The sequence below is a fragment of the Scyliorhinus canicula genome, chromosome 3 (assembly GCF_902713615.1).
Source record: "Scyliorhinus canicula chromosome 3, sScyCan1.1, whole genome shotgun sequence".
Lineage (NCBI taxonomy): Eukaryota > Metazoa > Chordata > Chondrichthyes > Carcharhiniformes > Scyliorhinidae > Scyliorhinus > Scyliorhinus canicula.
In genome coordinates, this window is record NC_052148.1 from 19,041,782 (window position 1) to 19,061,813 (window position 20,032).

A 20,032-nucleotide genomic window follows, 5' to 3' on the forward strand; every position below is an offset into this window, starting at 1 on the left:
TCCAAGAAGACCCTCTTCACCCTCGGGGTCCCATGCACCCAAACAAAGCTCATGATGCTGCTGGTCACCTTTCTAAAAAAGGCCCTAGGGATAAAGATGGGCAAGCACTGGAAGAGGAACAAGAACCTCGGGAGAACCGTCATTTTGACGGACTGCACTCTACCCGCCAACGATAGCGGCACCATGTCCCACCTTTTAAATTCCTCCTCCATCTGCTCCACCAGCCTGGTAAAATTAAGCTTATGGAGAGTCCCCCAACTCCTGGCCACCTGCACCCCCAGATATCTGAAACTCTTCACTGCCCTCTTAAACGGGAGCTTCCCAATTCCCTCCTCCTGATCTCCCGGGTGTACTACAAATACCTCGCTCTTGCCTACATTTAACTTATAGCCCGAGAAGCCCCCAAATTCCGCCAACAGCTCCATCACCCCCGGCATTCCCCCTTCTGGGTCCGCCACATACAACAGCAGGTCGTCCGCATACAGCGATACCCGATGTTCCTCCCCACCCCGCACCAGGCCCCTCCATCTCCCTGACTCCCTCAACACCATAGCCAGAGGTTCAATCGCCAGTGCAAAGAGCAAGGGGGACAGGGGGCACCCCTGCCTGGTCCCACGGTAGAGCCTAAAGTACTCCGATCTCCTTCCATTTGTAACTACACTCGCCATCGGAGCCACGTAGAGCAGCCTCACCCATTTGATGAATCCCTCCCCAAATCCGAACCGCTCCAGCACCTCCCACAGGTACCCCCACTCAACTCTATCAAACGCTTTCTCCGCATCCAGCGCCACCACTATCTCCGCCTCCCCCTCCACTGCCGGCATCATGATAACATTTAGCAGTCTCCGCACATTCATGTTGAGCTGCCGTCCCTTGACAAATCCTGTCTGATCTTTGTGTATCACCCCAGGCACACAATCCTCTATCCTGGTGGCCAGGATCTTCGCCAGCAACTTGGCGTCAACATTGAGGAGCGAGATAGGCCTGTATGATCCACACTGCAAGGGGTCCTTATCCCGCTTTAGGATCAGAGAGATCAGTGCCCGAGACATCGTCGGGGGCAAAGCCCCCCCCTCCCATACCTCATTGAAGGCTCGCACCAACAGGGGGCCCACCAGATCCGCATACTTCTTATAAAATTCCACCGGGAACCCGTCCGGCCCCGGGGCCTTACCTGACTGCATTTGTCCAATCCCCCTGACTAGCTCCTCCAACTCTATCGGCGCCCCCAGCCCCTCTACCAGCTCCTCCTGAACCCTTGGGAAACATAGCCTGTTCATGAAGCTCTCCATCCCCCCTCTCCCCATCGGAGGTTCGGACCGGTACAGTTCCTCGTAGAAGTCCCTAAAGACCCCGTTTACTTCTGTCCCCTTCTGCACTACATTCCCACCCCCATCCGTCACTCCACCAATTTCCCTAGCAGCATCTCGCCTACGGAGCTGATGTGGCAACATCCTGCTCGCCTTCTCCCCATACTCATATACCGCGCCCTGCGCCCTCCTCCACTGTGTCTCCGCCTTTCTGGTGGTCAACAAGTCAAATTTGGCCTGCAAACTACGCCGTTCCCCCAGCAACCCCTCCTCCGGTGCCTCCGCGTATCTCCTGTCCACATCCAGGAGCTCCCCCACCAGTCTCTCACTCTCCTTCCTCTCCCTCCTTTCCCTGTGGGCCCGGATGGAGATCAGCTCCCCCCGGATCACTGCTTTCAGAGCCTCCCAGACCATCCCCACCCGGACCTCCCCGGTGTCGTTGGTATCAATATACCCCTCAATACTTCTCCGGACCCTCCTACACACCTCATCAGCCAGCATCCCCACATCCAGGCGCCAGAGCGGGCGCTGGTCCCGCGCCTCCCCCATCTCCAGATCAACCCAGTGCGGAGCATGGTCTGAAATCGCTATGGCCAAATACTCGGCATCCTGCACCCTCAAGATCAATCCCCTGCTCAGGACGAAAACATCTATTCGTGAATAAACCCTATGGACATGAGAGAAAAAGGAATACTCTCGCGCTCTCGGCCTCCCAAACCTCCAGGGATCCACCCCTCCCATCTGGTCCATGAATCCCCTCAGCACTTTGGCCGCCGGCAGCCTCCTACCCGTCCTTGAACTGGACTGGTCCACTGGTGGATCCAGCACTGTGTTAAAGTCTCCCCCCATGATCAGGCCCCCTGCCTCCAGGTCCGGAATGCAGCCCAACAAGCGCCTCATGAAGCCAGCATCATCCCAATTCGGGGCATACACATTAACCAGCACTATCTTCTCTCCCTGCAGCCTACCCTTCACCATAATATATCTGCCCTCCTTGTCCGACACCACCTTAGCCGCGTCGAACGCCACCCTCTTCCCCACCAGAATCGCCACCCCCCCGGTTCTTCGCATCCAATCCTGAGTGAAAAACCTGCCCCACCCACCCCATCCTTAGACGAACCTGCACCTTCAAGTGGATCTCCTGGAGCATAGCCACGTCCGCCTTCAACCCCTTCAGATGAGAAAATACCCTAGTTCTCTTAACCGGCCCATTCAGTCCCCTCACGTTCCAGGTAATCAGCCAGATCAGAGGGCAACCCGCCCCCCTCCCCTGCCGGCTAGCCATAGCTTATCGACTGCTCGCCCCAGGCCAGCTCGCCCCGCCTGACCCGTTCCCCATGGCGATAACGCCTCTCCTCTACCACCCCGACCCACACCAGCTCCTTCCTGGCCATTCCAGCAGCAACCCGGTATCCCCCCCCCCGACCCCCCCCCAAGGCTAGGACCCCTCCCAGCCGCGATGCACCCTCCATGGTACTTCCGTGAGTCAGCTGACTTCAGCTGACCCCGGCAGCTCCCGCCAAAACCCATCCCCTCCCGGCATGGGGTCAGCCCCCTCTTGCCACACCTCCTTGGCACCGCTTCAGCGCGGGAAAGAAAACCAGTAGAGGCCACGCCCCCACCGCCAGCTCCGCCCCCCCTGCCCCGCAGCGCGGGAAACCAGAGGAAAGCCCGCGCTTTCACACTGCCACACCCCACCCTTCTGACGCAGCTCCCCAAAATCCAGTTTCACCCCAACCCCCAGCCCCGTACAGAAGAGAACATATAAAATACAAACCCCCAACATTCCCCACATACCCCACACCCATACCCAACAAACAGGCCCACCCGGAAACAGAGCAATAAGAAAACCAGCATAAAAAACACACATGTCAAAGTTAAAGAACAGCAACAGCGAATACAGCAACGGCAATAGTGTGTCCCCAGGCCCTAGTTCGAGTCCAGCTTCTCCGCCTGTACAAAGACCCAAGCCTCCTCCAGGGGCTCGAAGTAGTGTTGCCGGTCCTAGTATGTCACCCACAGGCACGCAGGCTGCAGCATTCCAAATCTGACCTGCTTGGCATGCAGAACCGCCTTCGTCCGGTTGAACCCGGCCCACCGCTTTGCCACCTCCGCACTCCAGTCCTGGTAGATTCGCACTACCGAATTCTCCCACTTGCTGCTCCTCTCTTTCTTGGCCCAGCGCAGCACACACTCCCGGTCACTAAATCGATGGAACCGCACCAGCACCGCCCTCGGGGGCTCATTTGCCTTAGGCCTCCTGGCCAGCACTCTGTGAGCTCCCTCAAGCTCCAGGGGCAAATGGAAGGACACCGCTCCCATCAACGAGCTCAACATTGTGGTCACATACGCCGGGAGGTCCGACCCCTCCAGCCCCTCCGCCAGGCCCAGGATCCTCAAATTCTTTCGCCTCATGCGAACGTCCAGCTCCTCCAAGCGGTCTTGCCACTTTTTGTGAAGTGCCTCGTGCAGCTCCACTTTCCCCACGAGGACCACGGCCTCCTCCCTCTCAGCGGCCTGCTGCTGCAACTCCCGAATGGACGCCTCCTGGGCCGCCTGGGTTCCAAGCAGCTTGTTGGTAGTCGCATTCAGGGAGTCCAGCAGCTCAGCCTTCAGCTCCGCAAAACAGCACAGAAGAGAGGCCTGCTGCTCCTGCGCCCACTTCCACCAGTCCACGGGTGTTCCGCCGGCCGCCATTTTGTCTTTCTTCCCCCGCTTTTCTTAGGGAGCTGCTGCAGCTTTTTCCTTTGCCCCACTCCGGGTGAGCACCATAAATTATGGGGAATGCTCCTCTAGACACCTTCCCCCACCGGGATTCGTCGAAACAGCGCCGTTTGGGGCCCTCAAATCGGCCCAAAAGTCCTTAAATAGCGGGAGCTGCCGAACATGCGGCTTAGCTCCGCATAGCCGCAACCGGAAGTCCTCAATATCTTTATTCCTAGGCTACCAAAAATGTATCGACCTCCGGTGTCAGAGAAAGTTCCACACTATTAACATCCTTCATGTGAAGGTGTACTTCCTAACTTCTCGTCGATTTAAGATTATATTACCTTCGGGTGACATGCGGCGCAGTGGTTAGCACTGGGACTGCGTCACTGAGAACCTGGGCTCGAATCCTGGCCCTGGGTCACTGTCCATGTGGAGTTTGCACGTTCTCCCCATGTCTGCGTGGGTTTCGCCCCCACAACCCAAAGATGTGCAGGCTAGGTGGATTGGCCACACTAAATTGTCCCTTAATTGGATAATTGGGTGCACATCTTCAAAAATCTTTCCTGGTCCACCCACGTTGACCGCCAAGAAAGCACAACAGCGCCTGTACTTCCTCAGGAAACTAAGGAAATTTGGCATGTCCACATTAACCCTTACCAACTTTTACAGATGCACCATAGAAAGCATCCTATCGGGCTGCATCACAGCCTGGTATGGCAACTGCTCGGCCCAGGACCACAAGAAACTACAGAGTCGTGAACACCGCCCAGTCCATCACACAAACCTGCCTCCCATCCATTGGCTCCATCTACACCTCCCTCTGCCTGGGGAAAGCGGGCAGCATAATCAAAGATCCCTCCCAACCAGCTTACTCACTCTTCCAACTTCTTCCAGGAGATACAGAAGTCTGAGAACACGCACGAACAGACTCAAAAACAGCTTCTTCCCACTGTCACCAGACTCCTAAATGACCCTCTTATGGACTGACCTCATCAACACTACACCCTGTGCTTCATCCGATGCCAATGCTTATGTAGTTACATCGTATATCTTGTGTTGCCCTATTATGTATTTTCTTTTATTCCCTTTTCTTCCCATGTACTTAATGATCTGTTGAGCTTCTCGCAGAAAAATACTTTTCACTGTACCTCGGTACACGTGACAATAAACAAATCCAATCCAATCCAATCCAAATTTTCCTCATCCCCATTCTCCTGCCTTCTCTTCATAACCCCTGATCCCCTTATTAATCGGTTGTTAACCTCCGTTAAATCAACCCATTGATTTACAAGATAAAAATCTCTCTTCATAACTTGCTTCGACCTATGTCCCTTGATAGCTGTACTTATCAAAAAAGCAATTGATTTCAAGCTTGCACGAGCCACTTGTCTCCCAGTGCCCCACAGCCTTTTGTTGGGGATAGTTCCACATTACCATTCCCATTTTCTGAATAAGTGTTTCCTGATTTCACTCCAGAGTTTGGCCCAGCTCTAACTTTAAGCCTTTATTTTGGACTCGGTCCACCAGTCAACAGTTTCTCATTACCTACCTCATTGAAATCTTTTATCATTTTAAAAATACCTTGATTACATCAACCTTTAATCTTCTACCCTCAAAAGAATAAAAGCCATGTTTATGCCACATGTCTTGATTTAACTCCTGATAAATGCTTCCTGAGGAGCAGTAAGTGGAGTAGAAAAGTCCGCGGAGGGGGGTGGCAGGGGTGGGAGGGAGAAGCTGAAAACTACCTGTGTCGGCTCTTCTCAAATGTCGGAACCCATTCTGAATGGGTGAATGAAGAAGAAAATGCGGAGGATTCATGGCTCGATAAACACTGGCAAAGTCCCAACAAAAGCAGCCCAAATGATTGCTACACGGTTTGACAGTGTGCTCCCTATTCAGACCAAGCCCTGGCTTGTCCCGTGGCTTACCTCTCCACCCTTTTGTGAAAAGGGGAATTATGTCATGACATTCTGCCTTCCCACAGAGCCAAAACCTCACAGTTGCTGATTTCATCAAATTGGCGAGTGATTGAATTCTGCATGGCTGCTGCCTATTAAAGGGGCAGTGACCACGGAGTCTGGAGTTCTTAAAGGAAGATGGTGGCACAGTGGTCAGTACTATTGCCTCCCAGCGCCAGATACCCGAGTTCAATTCTGGCCTTGGGATGCCTGTCTGGGTGGAGTCTGCATGTTCTCCCAGTGTCTGCGCGAGTTTCCTCCGGGTGCTCCGGTTTCCTCCCACAGTCCAAAGATGTGCAGGTTAGGTGGGGTTACGGGATAGTGTGGAGGAGGAGGCATGGATGGGTTGCTCTTTCGGAGGGTAGGTGCAGACACGCTGGGCCAAATGGCCTCCTTCTGCACTGATTCTACGGATTCTATAAAATATAACCTCACCTTGTTGGGGATTGTCCAGAGATGGCTGCAATCCTGACCTCAAAGTTTTCTCTCATTTTCAATCACCTGCTCCTTCCCCCGCACCCACCACCTGCACCATCTTAGCTTTAACAGTGGACTATACTTGAAAATAATAATGATGGCGGAGGAGCAAGAAAAGTGAAACTAACTGAATAGCTTTTTCAAAGAGCCAGGGAAGACACAACTGCCTCCTGCTGTGCTGCGTGACTTTTGATTTATTGCAAGGCAGCTTTTGTCAGTATGAAGCTCTTAAGGGAGAAACCTTGTGGGAGAAACTAGGTTTACTGAGAGTTTGAATTAACTTAACATCCAGAAACTCCTGCATGGCTTCAGATAAGGTGAAACTGGTTGCTTCATTAACACTGCACACCGAATTTATAGGTCAGAATCAGATTATTCAACCCAACTTGCCTGCACTGATCTTTATTCTCTACATGATCTTATGCCCACCCCTCTTCTTCCAGCTCTATCAGCATGTCCTTCTATTCCCTTTTTCTTCATGTCTTTATCTAGTTTCCCCTGACCTAAATCTGTATACGTCTTGACCATTGGCTGTGGTAGCAAGTTCCACATTTTCTCCTCTTGGTAAAGACCTTTCCCCTGAAATCCCCAATGGATTTATTAATGACCGTCTGGCATTTACAGTCACCACGTCTGGTTTTTCGGCTGGTGGAAACATCTGTGTCTATCCCCTTTTTTAATCTTGAAGACCCGGTCATACCTTACCCTTGCCTCTTCTTCACCTGGAGTGATATTGATAGTTGGGTGACCCAGTCTGAAATACACCTGACTGTGTAGCTGTAATTTAAAGTCATGCCCTCTCACTCTAGAAAAAATTGTTTCTCTCCGTCTACCCCTGCAGTCATCTTAAACATAATTAGTTCACCTTTTAGTCTTGCACATAGATGGTGGCATAGTGGTAATCTCATTCGATTAGTAATCCAGAGGCTTGAGCTAATACCCTGGGGATATGGGTTCAAATCCTACCTCGGCAGCTGGTGGAATTTAAATTCAATTAATTTAATAAGAATTTGGAATTGAGGGGCAGCATGGTGGCACAGTGGTTAGCATTGCTGCCCCACGGCGCCGAGGTCCCAAGTTCGATCCTGGCTTTGGGTCACTGTCCGTGTGGAGTTTGCACATTCTCCCCATGTTAGCGTGGGTTTCGCCCCCACAACCCAAAGATGTGCAGGGCAGGTGGATTGGCCACGCTAAATTGCCCCTTAACTGGAAAAAATGAATTGGGTACTCTAAATTTAAAAAAAATAATTTAGAATTGAAAGCTAGTCTCGGTATTGGAGCTGTCATTGGTTATTGCAACCTGACGTCACTCGTGGACTTGAGAGAAGGAAATCTGCCATCTTCACTGGGTCTGTTCGACATGTGACTCTAGATCCACAGCAATGTGGTTGCCCTCTGAAATGGCCAAGCACACCACTTGGATCAAGGGCAATTAGGGATGGGCAACAAATGCTGGCCTTGCCTGTGTTCCCATGAAATAATTTTTTAAAACTAGTCCATGATAATACTCACATCATCTAACTCTTTTATCCTGTAATTTGAAGACTAGAAAGATCATTTTGCCTGGTTATCAGGGGTTAAGGATGAGAAGACGGTTGTGTGTCCCAAACATACCACCTGGTGAGGATAGAAGGGTTGGCCATGACAACGGCATGTGTTGTTCTGAGCCTGGCTGGTTGGAAGATGTGTGAACCCTGCAGCAGGGGAACCCCGAATCAGTCCCTTGTTACAGAGTGTTGTTTATCCTGTTTTACAGCCCTCCCTTACTGATGAGCCCCCAGATGCCTCACGTTCCTGTTGAGTTTGAAACTGGAAGCATTGCAGATAGCAACAGTACTCAGGTAGGTACGGACTTGACGGGGGGAGGGATGTGGGACCTTCTTTGACTGGCGCCCCCGTCATATTAGAGTACCACTAAATTAGTAACGTTTCTGTATCCTGCCGGTGCTCCCACTTCTGGACTCCATTTCTCCCGGAGGAAGGTCAGTACTGGTCAGAGATTGGGAAACAGCAGTCTTGGTCCGAATGGGAAAGTCAGGGGTGCTCAACCAGTGGACAATGAATGCATTTCAATACAACATGAATGGTGGAGGAGATCCTCCCCAAGGTTTAACACTTGCTAGCCTGTGTCCAGGTTTGTTAACTGAATTCTGATTCTATGAGCCAAGCTGAAATCGAATCAACAAAAAGAATTACAGCACAGGAACAGGCCCTTCGGCCCTCCCAGCCTGCGCCGATCCAGATCCTTTATCTAAACCTGTCGGCTATTTTCCAAGCATCTACTTCCTTCTGTTCCCCGCCCGTTCATGTATCTGGACAGATATATCTTAAATGATGCTATCGTGCCCGCCTCTACCACCTCCGCTGGCAAAGCGTTCCAGACACCCACCACCCTCTGTGTAAAAAACTTTCCACGCACATCTCCCTTAAACTTTCCCCCTCTCACCTTGAAATCGTGATCCCCTTGTAATTGACACCCCCACTCTTGGAAAAAGCTTGTTGCTATCCACCATGTCCATACCTCTCATAATTTTGTAGACCTCAATCAAGTCCCCCCTCAACCTCCGTCTTTCCAATGAAAACAATCCTAATCTACTCAACCTTACCTTCATAGCTAGCACCCTCCATACCAGGTAACATCCTGGTGAACCTCCTCTGCACCCTCTCCAAGGCATCCACATCCTTCTGGTAATGTGGCGACCAGAACTGCACGCAGTATTCCAAATGTGGCCTAACCAAAGTCCTATACAACTGTAACATGACCTGCCGACTCTTGTACTCAATACCCAGTCCGATGAAGGCAAGCATGCTGTATGCCTTCTTGACCACTCTATCCACCTGCGTTGCCACCTTCATGCGGGGAGTTTCGAGAACTTGGCTGGGAAATTGTGAAAGGTTATTTTTGGAGTGTACTAGATCGAAGTGGCAACCACTGTCAAGTATTCTCAACCTAGCTTTCGAGTATTACCAGTAGGGCTGTGGTCTGATGGAAACATTTTCCTTCATTTTGTTTTTATTTACTTTATATCGCCTCAGGTTTTGCTTCTGTTATTCCTTTACTTCTTCCCTCTTTGCATTCCTCGTTCCTTACATTTGCTCCCATTCTTTTTCCATGTCCTTCCTCTGAAGGTGGACAAATTTGGCTGCCAAAATCATCTCGAAATATGTGAGATCTGCATTTTTTTTTCCTAATTATTCCTGAGTAGCTGTTTACGTCTTTTTTTTCTGGCACTTACCGTGGGAATGGATACCTCCCATTTGGGAGATCTCCAGGGTCTTACTCATGTGATCGTATTTTAATTGGGAATGCTTTGGTGTGGGGTTGGGTGCTTCCTGGGATGATTAATCCTTTTAATCCCTTGTTCCCACAGTCTGATGAAGAGAACCAGGAGAGGAGCGGAGAGATTGAGAAATTACTAAGGAATAATGCGGAGTGGATCTGGTATTGGTCCAGTCGACCAGAAAATGTGCCCCCAAAGTGAGTTGCAATTCTGTACTCTTATTTATGTTCATTAGACATGGTAACCTTGTGGCTGTGGTACAACCTGAAGGCCCTGAAGTCAGATCCCACCGTAACAATTTGTGAGCCTGAATTCAATAAGCTTGGTGACCTGTTGGCCAGCTTCGGAACAGAAATGAGCATGAAGTTGTCCTATGAACTCAACTGGTTTGCAAATGTCCTTCAGGGAAGGTCAGGAAAGCCAAGATCCTTGGCCTCGTCATTTTGTGACTCTGGTCTGATGGTTAGTGACATAAGAAATAGATGCTGCAGTAAACCATTTGGCCCTTTGAGCTTGCCCCGCCTTGCCAGCCAGATCTTCTATCTCAACATCACCTTCCCGTGTTATCACTCTGCACCTTTGTCCCCTTAGTATCTTGAAATCTATCGCTGTCTGTCTTCAATCTACTTAACAATTGAGCATCTACAACTCTCTGGGGTAATGAATTCCAAATTAAGTTCTCCTCAGCTTAGTCCGAAATGGCCTACCTCTTATTCTGAGATTGTTCTCGATTCCCCAGCCAGTGGAAACAGTTCTCAGCAGCCATGTTATCACTCTGACGTAGCAAGTGGAGTCGGCCTTTTGGACACCAAAAGCTCATTCCCATTTGGGCCGAGACTGTATGACTAACACGATAAGTATCCATCAGTGTCCTCGCTCGACATCTATTTGCATCTGGTCAATGAAATGGGTAATGAAGTGGCAAATGAAATACAATGTGGAAAAGCGTGAGGTTATGCACTTTGGAAGGAGGAATCTAGGCATAGACTATTTTCTAAATGGGGAAATACTTCGGAAAGCAGAAGCACAAAGGGACTTGGGAGTCCTTGTTCACGATTCTCTTAAGGTTAATGTGCAGGTTCAGTCGACAGTTAAGAAGGCAAATGCAATGTTAGCATTCATGTCAAGAGGGGTAGAATACAAGACCAGGGAGGTACTTCTGAGGCTGTAGAAGGCTCCGGTCAGAGCCTATTTGGAGTATTGTGAGCAGTTTTGGGCCTCATAACTAAGGAAGGATGTGCTGGCCTTGGAAAGAGTCCAGAGTAGGTTCACAAGATTGAACCCTGGAATGAAGAACTTGACGTATGAGGAACGTTTGAGGATTCTGGGTCTGTACTCGTTGGAGTTCAGAAGGATGAGAGGGGATCTTATTGAAACGTACAGGATGCTGCAAGGCCCGGATAGAGTGGACATGGAGAGGATTTTTCCACTTGTCGGAAAAACTAGAACCAGAGGACACCATCTCAGATTAAAGGGTCGATCCTTTAAAACAGAGATGAGGAGGAATTTCTTCAGCCAGAGGGTGGTGAATCTGTGGAACTCTTTGCCGCAGAAGGCTGTGGAGGCCAATTCACTGAGTGTCTTTAAGACAGAGATAGATAGGTTCTTGATTAGTAGGGGGATCAGGGGTTATGGGGAGAAGGCAGGAGAATGGGGATGCGAAAATATCAGCCATGATTGAATGACGGAGCAAACTCAATGGGCCAAGTGGCCTAATTCTGCTCCTATGTCTTATGGTCAGGGAAGACACAGGACAACAATTATGGCCGAGAGTCCTGAACATCCTGTCATCCTTTCTCAAGCCTAGAGACAGTGAAAGAAATCTTCACTGTGACTTTGGCTGAAGTCACCTAACGCAGGACGAATCTACTGAGCACTTTATCCAAAATCTCAACACATGTGAATCAATGTAACTTTGACTGGATGGAAGTGAGAAATGATTTTTCTTTTGCCAGGGAATTTATCTTCAAACATCCAAAATATTGTTCAAGTCTGAGTGTACGGAAGACGGGCGTGATGAAGAAAGGAGGAATCTTCAGTTCCGAGTTTGTCGTGTTCCTCATTCCCTCTCTCCTGATAACTCACCTGTTCATGCTGGGAATTGGGTAAGTCCTTGATTTGTGTTGCACATTGTCGTCATGGTGACTTACCTGTTCCCGCTATGAGTTGGGTATGTCTATGATTAATACCTTGCACACCAGTTGTCATGGTAGTTTCACAGAATGCTTCCCTGTAATCATTCAATTAAATTGCCGCCAAAAACAGAACCACTATTATTAGTCCCAACTACCTGTCACACGGGTGCGATTCTCCTAAAAGGGAACAAAATTTGCTAGCGAGTGCGCTTAGCCCCATGTTACTTGGCAGTCACAGCACAGAGAAACACATGGCTATTCAATGCGATTTGTGTTGAATAAGGGGTCTGAATGGAGAACGCGCGGCTAAGGCCACACATGGTCCTGTTTTGTACAGTTTCCGCTCGCCGGAAATCCCCTTTATGGTGAGAGATCTCCGAGGCTCCCGAAACAATCCCCGATCCTCCCCCCGGCCCCAACTTAATATTGGAGGGTCCCAGGCTCCCTCATTCACCCCCGCCCCCTCCCCGACACCTACGCCGGGCAACCCCGGCCCGATCGCACGCACACAAAAATGCCAGTGTGGCACATTGGCAGTGTGAACATGGCACCCTGGCAATGCCCAAGCCAGTGTCATCCAGGCACCTTGGCACTGCCAGGCTGGCATTGCTTGGGTACCCAGGTGGCACCAGCAGTGCCAAGGCACCATTTTGCCCAAAGGGCATACAGCTGGGGACCTCCAATCCTCTGGGAGACTCCCACGAGTGCCGTTCTGTCTGGTCGAAGGTGATTTAGCGGTTTGGATCAGTAATTGGCTAGCTGAAAGAAGACAGAGGGTGGTGGTTGATGGCAAATGTTCATCCTGGAGTTCAGTTACTAGTGGTGTACCGCAAGGATCTGTTTTGGGGCCACTGCTGTTTGTCATTTTTATCAATGACCTGGAAGAGGGTGTAGAAGGAAGGGTTAGTAAATTTGCAGATGACACGAAGGTCGGTGGAGTTGTGGATAGTGCTGAAGGATGTTATAGGTTACAGAGGGACATAGATAAGCTGCAGAGCTGGGCTGAGAGGTGGCAGATGGAGTTCAATGCGGAAAAGTGTGAGGTGGTTCACTTTGGAAGGAGTAACAGGAATGCAGAGTACTGGGCTAATGGCAAGATTCTTGGTAGTGTAGATGAACAGAGGGACCTCGGCATTCAGGTACATAAATCCCTGAAAGTTGCCACCCAGGTTAATAGGGCTGTTAAGAAGGCATATGGTGTGCTAGCCTTTATAAGCAGGGGGATTGAGTTTCGGAGCCACGAGGTCATGCTGCAGCTGTACAAAACTCTGGTGCGGCCGCACCTGGAGTACTGCGTGCAGTTCTGGTCACCACATTACAGGAAGGATGTGGAAGCTTTGGAAAGGGTTCAGAGGAGATTTACTAGGATGTTGCCTGGTATGGAGGGAAGGTTTTACGAGGAAAGGCTCAGGGACTTGAGGTTGTTTTCTTTAGAGAGGAGAAGGCTGAGAGGTGACTTAATAGAGACATATAAGATAGTCAGAGGGTTAGATAGGGTGGACAGTGAGAGTCTTTTTCCTCGGATGGTGATGACCAACACGAGGGGACATAGCTTTAAATTGAGGGGTGATAGATATAGGACAGATGTCAGAGGCAGTTTCTTTACTCAGAGAGTAGTAGGGGTGTGGAACGCCCTGCCTGCAACAGTAGTAGACTCGCCAAATTTAAGGGCATTTAAGTGGTCACTGGATAGACATATGGATGAAAATGGAATAGTGTAGGTCAGATAGGCTTCAGATGGTTTCACGGGTCGGCGCAACATCGAGGGCCGAAGGGCCCCTACTGCGCTGTAATGTTCTATGTTCTAATGCTGAACGGTGCTCGCCCGAGGTCTCTGAGGCGAAGGGATTGAATCCCAAAGCCACAGGTATCTCGGGAATCTGCATATTAGAGTGAGGCTAAGTTGACACAGAATATACTTGACCATCTAAATTCTGAGTTTTCTTCAGAATAGGGACTTGGAGGTGCTCTGATGGGTACTTCCAAGATCACAGAATTTACAGTGCAGAAGGAGGCCATTTGGCCCATTCAGTCGACACCGGCCCTTGAAAGAGCACCCTACTTAAGCCCACACCTCCACCCTATCCCCCGTAACCCAGTAAACTGACCTAACCCTTTGGACACTAAAGCAAAATTTAGCATGGCCAATCCACCTAACCTGCGTATCTTTGGACTGTGGGAAGAAACCGGAGCACCCGGAAGAAACCCATGCAGACACAGGGAGAAAGTGCTAACTCCACACAGGCAGTTACCTGAGGCTGCAATTGAACCCGGGTCCCTGAAGCTGCGATGACTTGCCATCGCACTGCCCAAGATGATGAAGGTATTTTTTACAAAATTGCAATGTATTAACTTGTCCACTGTGCAATCGATTCAGTAGTAAGTTAAGACTTGAGATGAATGTTGTCGCTGGATAATAGACACTAATGTTGTTGAATAAGCTACCAGAGGAGGTTCTCGAAGCAGACAGTACAAGTGGGGTTTCAGAAATATGAGGGTGGCTCTGAAGAGTGGTGCTGAGGAAAAACATGAGGAGGAAGGAATTGGGTTTCAATCTCTCATCGGCGATGGGCTTTTCTTTATCTTAAAAATGCGACAATTATAAATGGCTTGTACCAGATGTGATGTTAAATCAAGGCCTCTATTTGTATGCTCAAGTGAAAGCTGAAATCCCCATTGTACTGATCCTCTGATCTCTCAACTAATATTCCCCCTGCTGTCAAACTCCAAAACACAGACTGACCCATCATCAATAAAACTTGTTTTAGCGGAGATTTGCCTAAATTAGCTGTCGAATTAGCTTTGCTTCAATAAGCAGTCACTTCTTTGGAGATGCTGAGGACATGATGAGGATATTATAATTTGCTCTATTTAATAGAATTAAGTTAATACTTTACATTTTCTGTTGCATCTATCTGAATGCTTCCTTACTCCTGTCTTATAATGAGCTGTTGAATCATCTACACATGGCTTAGTGTCATGAGATGATTTTTAAACATTTGTTCATAGAACGTGGGTATTGCTGGTAATAGGGCAATGGGGAGTGGCAGTAAATGCTGACAACATCTTGCCAGTAATGGTCGCATCACATGAACAACTAAAGCAAACATTACCTCATGACTGAGTTAGATTAAGTCGAACAACCTCTTTCCAGTTTGGTTTCCTTTCCTATTCTTTGACAGTGTAGTCCCTCTTCTCTTCACTTGTACCTTTCCTGTTTTATCTTTTTCTCTTGCTCTCCTCTCTCTCTCTAGTTGCATCTCCTTTTTTAAAATCCATTGCCACAGCCTACTGCACTAAGACATTACGAGAGGTGGACATTGAGCCAGCGAATAGAACAAAGAACATAGAAAAGTACAGCACAGGAACAGGCCCTTCAGCCCTCCAAGCCTGTGCCGACCATGCTGCCCATCTAAACTAAAATCTTCTACACTTCATGGGTCCGTATCCCTCTATTCCCATCCTATTCATGTATTTGTCAAGATGCCCCTGAAATGTCACTATCATCCCACCTCCTCCAGCAGCAAGTTCCAGGCACTCACTACCCTCTGTGTAAAAAAACTTGCCTCGTACATCTCCTCTAAACCTTGCCCCTCGCATCTTAAACCTATGCCCCCGAGTAATTGACCACTCTACCCTGGGAAAAAGCCTCTGCCTATCCACTCCGTCTATGCTCCTCATAATTTTGTAGACCTCTATCAGGTCGCCCCTCAACCTCCGTCGTTCCAGTGAGAACAAGCCAAGTTTATTCAACCTCTCCCCATAGCTAATGCCCTCCATACCAGGCAACATCCTGGTAAATCTCTCCTGCACCCTCTCTAAAGCCTCCACATCCTTCTGGTAGTGTGGCGACCGGAATTGAACACTATATTCCAAATGTGGCCTAACTAAGGTTCTATACAGCTGCAACATGACTTGCCAATTCTTGTACTCAATTCCCCGGCCAATGAAGGCAAGCATGCGGTATGCCTTCTTGACTACATTCTCCACCTGTGTTGCCCCTTTCAGTGACCTGTGGACCTGTACACCTAGATCTCTCTGACTTTCAATACTCTGGAGGGTTCTACCATTCACTGTATATTCCCTCCCTGCATTAGAAGGTCTAGTAATATAGAAGGTCCAAAATACATTACCTCACATTTGTCCGGATTAAACTCCATCTGTCATCTCTCCGCCCAAGTCTCCAAACGATCTAAATCCTGCTGTATCCTCTGACAGAATGATACAAAGAAGGAGATCAGTGTGCTTAGTCCTGGTCACAGAATCACAAAACAATGCAGTGCAGCAGAGGCCCTTCGGCACATCGGGTCTGCACTACTACCTAATCACATTTACCAGCACTTGGCCCATAGCCTTGAATGTTAAGATGGGCCAAGTGCTCATCCAGGTACTTTTTAAAGGACGTGAGGTAACCTGCCTCTACCACCCTCCCAGACAGTGCATTCCAGACTGTCACCACCCTCTGGGTAAAAAAAGTTTTTGCTTACATCCCCCCCCCCCTGAGCCTCTTGCCCCTCACCTTGAACTTGTGTCCCCTCGTGACTGATCCTTGAACTGAGGGGAACAGCAGCTCCCTATCCAACCTCTCCATGTCCCTCATAATCTTGTACACCTCGATCAGGTCGCCCCCTCAGTCTTCTCTGCTCCAGTAAACGTAACCCAAGCCTATCCAACCTCTCTTCATAACTTAAATGTTCCATCCCATCCTCTGCAATCCCTCCAGTGCAATCACATCCTTCCTACAATGTGGCGACCAGCTCTTTGAAGGAGTGATCAAAATAATCTTGTTCTCCTGCCCTTTCTCCATCATTTGCAATTATGTATTATCCAATTTCCTTTTGAAAGTTACTATTGAATCTGCTTTCATGCAGTGCATACCATTTTGCAACAAATCTCCAAAAATGATCTCCTCATAATATCTCTAGTTCTCTTCCCTTTATCGATGTCATCTGGTTATAAACTCCCCTTTCAGCTGAAAGCAGTTTTTCCTTATTTAATCTACCAATACCTTTTGTGGATTTGAACACTGGTTAAATCTTTTAACTATTTCTGCTGTGTGATTCTAGGATTTTGATGATATCCAGGATTTTCTGTTGAGCGTGGTTAAATTGCAAAGATACGATTTAATCTCTGCATCTCTAACTGGTCAGGCGTGCTCTGGGATGGATTTGCATTTGTATAGCACGCTTAATGAGATCAGGGTGTCCCACAGCGCTTTGTCATGGAGGAAGCACTTCTGATCTATTGCAATGTAGGAAATATGGCAGCCAAATTGTACCAAGCAAGATCCCGCAAAGAGCAATGAGAAATAAATGATCATTAGTTGTAAGAAGATAAGATGCAGGAGTCAACTATTTGGCCCATCGAGCCTGCTTCTGCTTTGATTATGACATTAACTCCACTGTCCTGTCCTTCCGTAGCTCTTAATTACCTTGTCAATCAAAAATCTATCCAGAGCAGCCTTGAATATATTCAATCCCCCAGCCTACGTTGCTTCCCGGGAAAGAGAACTCCACACACTAATGACCCTTTGAGGGTCATCGTTTCCATAATAAATGGGGAGACCCTTATCTTTAAAACCCTTATCTCGGAGAGAAAACGCCGTCTCGGCATCCACCCTGTCATTCCCTCTCTGAAATGTATAGGGTTCAATAAGCTCACCTCTCATCCGAGGGTGGCATGGTGGCTCAGTGGTTAGCACTGTTGCCTCACGGCGCCGAGGACTCGGGTTCGATCCCGGCCCCAGGTCACTGTCCGTGTGGAGTTTGCACATTCTCCCCGTGTCCGGGTGGGCCACGCCCCCATAACCCAGAGATGTACAGTGTAGGTGGATTGGCCACGCTAAATTGCCCCTAAATTGGGAAAAAAAATGAATTGGGTACTTTCAATTTAAAAAAAATCACCCCTCAATCTTCTGAGCTGCAATGATCGGTGGCTGAGTGGTTAGCACTACAATCTCACAGCGCCAGGGAACCGGGTTCAATTCCGGCCTTGGGTCACTGTCTGTGGAGTTTGTACGCTCACCCCGTACCTCCGTGGGTTTCTTCCGATTGCTCTTGTTTCCTCCCACAGTCCAAAGATGTGCAGGTTTGGTTGATTGGCAATGATTAATTGCCCCTTAGTGTCCAAAGATGTGCAGGTCAGATGGGTTTACGATAGGGCGAAGGTTTGGGCCTAGGTCGGATGCTCTTTCAGAGGGTCAGTGCAGACCTGATGGGCCGAATATCCTCATTCTGCACTGCAGGGATTCTATGAAACCCAGGCCCAACCTGCTCTGCTATTCCTCAATTAAAATAAAAACCTTCATTCCAGGGATTACCTTAATTATCAGATTATAGCAGTTTAACGCACCATACTACACGTATCACTGGCACACACCATATGAAAAATGAAAATCGCTTATTGTCACAAGTAGGCTTTAAATGAAGTTACTGTGAAAAGCCCCTAGTCGCCACATTCCGGCGACTGTTCGGGGAGGCTGGTACGGGAATTGAACCGTCACTTCAGGGAGCTCGATCTTTAATCTGGCCTGGCACTCCAACGCGGTGCTGTCTGCCTGCTGCACTGTCGAGTGAGATGTTAAAAAATTCTATCTTCTTGGGTGCGGGAGTGAGGGGTGGGGGGTGGGAAGGGATGAATTGAACGTTGTCGTCATTTGTTTGTCATAAACTACGCGTCTCCTGTTCTCCCCCCCCCCCCCCCTTCCCCCACGTCATCAAACACTATTTGAATCTGATCTGTATTTCTCTATTTCTCACTTTAGAATATACATTGGGAAAAAGCTGGCTGCATCACCTGCAAGTACCTTGTAAATATCCTACCAGGGGAAAAAACTGCTTAAAGCTGATGAACTGCAGAGATGGACACCCGATTTCTTCATTCTTCACTCATGTGGGAGGGCATCTGAAGCCCGTTTAAAAGCTGCAGAGACTTTGTGTTTTTACCGTTACCTTGCTCCCTGTTCCTCTGTCTCCCTGTTGAAACATCTGCTTTGTCCTTCCGCCTGTAACTATCCTCACTGTATATAAGTTAGCTTTGTCAGCAGGGGTTATTGACCTTACACTCCAGCGATGCTTCCATTCTCCTGCAGCATCTCCTTGTAGTCAAAACTCATCGATTCAGCACGCACCACGGACGTGGAGCTCCCAGTGGCCTGCTGACCACAGGCTCCTCAGCATATCCCTCTCGAAGTCCCAGGAAGCACATTTTCCTAAACCCAGAGTATTAAATGCTCCAAGGACTGAAAATATCATAGAACATAGAACATTACAGCACAGAACAGGCCCTTCGGCCCTCAATGTTGTGCCGAGCCATGATCACCCTACTCAAACCCACGTATCCACCCTATACCCGTAACCCAACAACCCCCCCCTTAACCTTACTTTTATTAGGACACTACAGGCAATTTAGCATGGCCAATCCACCTAACCCACACATCTTTGGACTGTGGGAGGAAACCGGAGCACCCGGAGGAAACCCACGCACACAGGGGGAGGACGTGCAGACTCCACACAGACAGTGACCCAGCCGGGAATCGAACCTGGGACCCTGGAGCTGTGAAGCATTTATGCTAACCACCATGCTACCCTGCTGCCCCTTGGTGAGATATCTCCACTTCCATCATGACAATGGCTTCACTTTCACTATCGTTCGTCACTCCAAAACGTTAGTTGTGGGGGCCAGGAAACTGATTAATTATGCTTTTTTTTTAAAGTTCAAGAAAGCCAGGGAATATGATCATAGAATTCAATCTGAGCCAGATAAAAGAGCGTTTTCGTATAAATGTTTGCAAGAATGATGGGGATGGGGGATACAATGCTCCAGGAGACCATTGACCGAGGGGGGTTACATTTTTCAGTGCGCCTCCCTGCCCTAAAACTAACCTTAAGGATTGGCTGTAAATAACCGGCAGCCAATCCTCAACCATGCTTTTATACCTGGATGGCAAATTGAAAATTGATGCCCAGATACAGTCTGTCGAGCTGCTCATAAGGGGGAAATATCTACATTCTTTTTAAGACTAGAATCATCATAGAATCTCTACAGTGCAGAAGGAGGCCATTTGGCTCATCGTCTCTGTACTAACGCTCTGAAAGTGCATCCTACCCAGGCCCACTACCCACCCTATCCTCTTAACCCTACCTTAACCTTGAGGGGCA

The 20,032-nt window shown here is 48.8% G+C and overlaps 1 protein-coding gene across 1 annotated transcript in view; it reads left to right on the forward strand.

The window, feature by feature from the left end:
* LOC119963844 (BCL2/adenovirus E1B 19 kDa protein-interacting protein 3-like) overlaps nt 1-18,698 on the forward strand; it is a 55,997-nt gene extending 37,299 nt beyond the window's left edge. The window contains exons 3-6 of the mRNA XM_038793192.1: nt 8,214-8,298; nt 9,829-9,935; nt 11,694-11,843; nt 18,637-18,698. Coding sequence (XP_038649120.1) covers nt 8,214-8,298; nt 9,829-9,935; nt 11,694-11,843; nt 18,637-18,685 — 391 coding nt within the window. The 3' untranslated portion in view covers nt 18,686-18,698. The remainder of the gene's footprint in view (nt 1-8,213; nt 8,299-9,828; nt 9,936-11,693; nt 11,844-18,636) is intronic.
* The last annotated feature ends 1,334 nt before the right edge of the window (nt 18,699-20,032 follow it).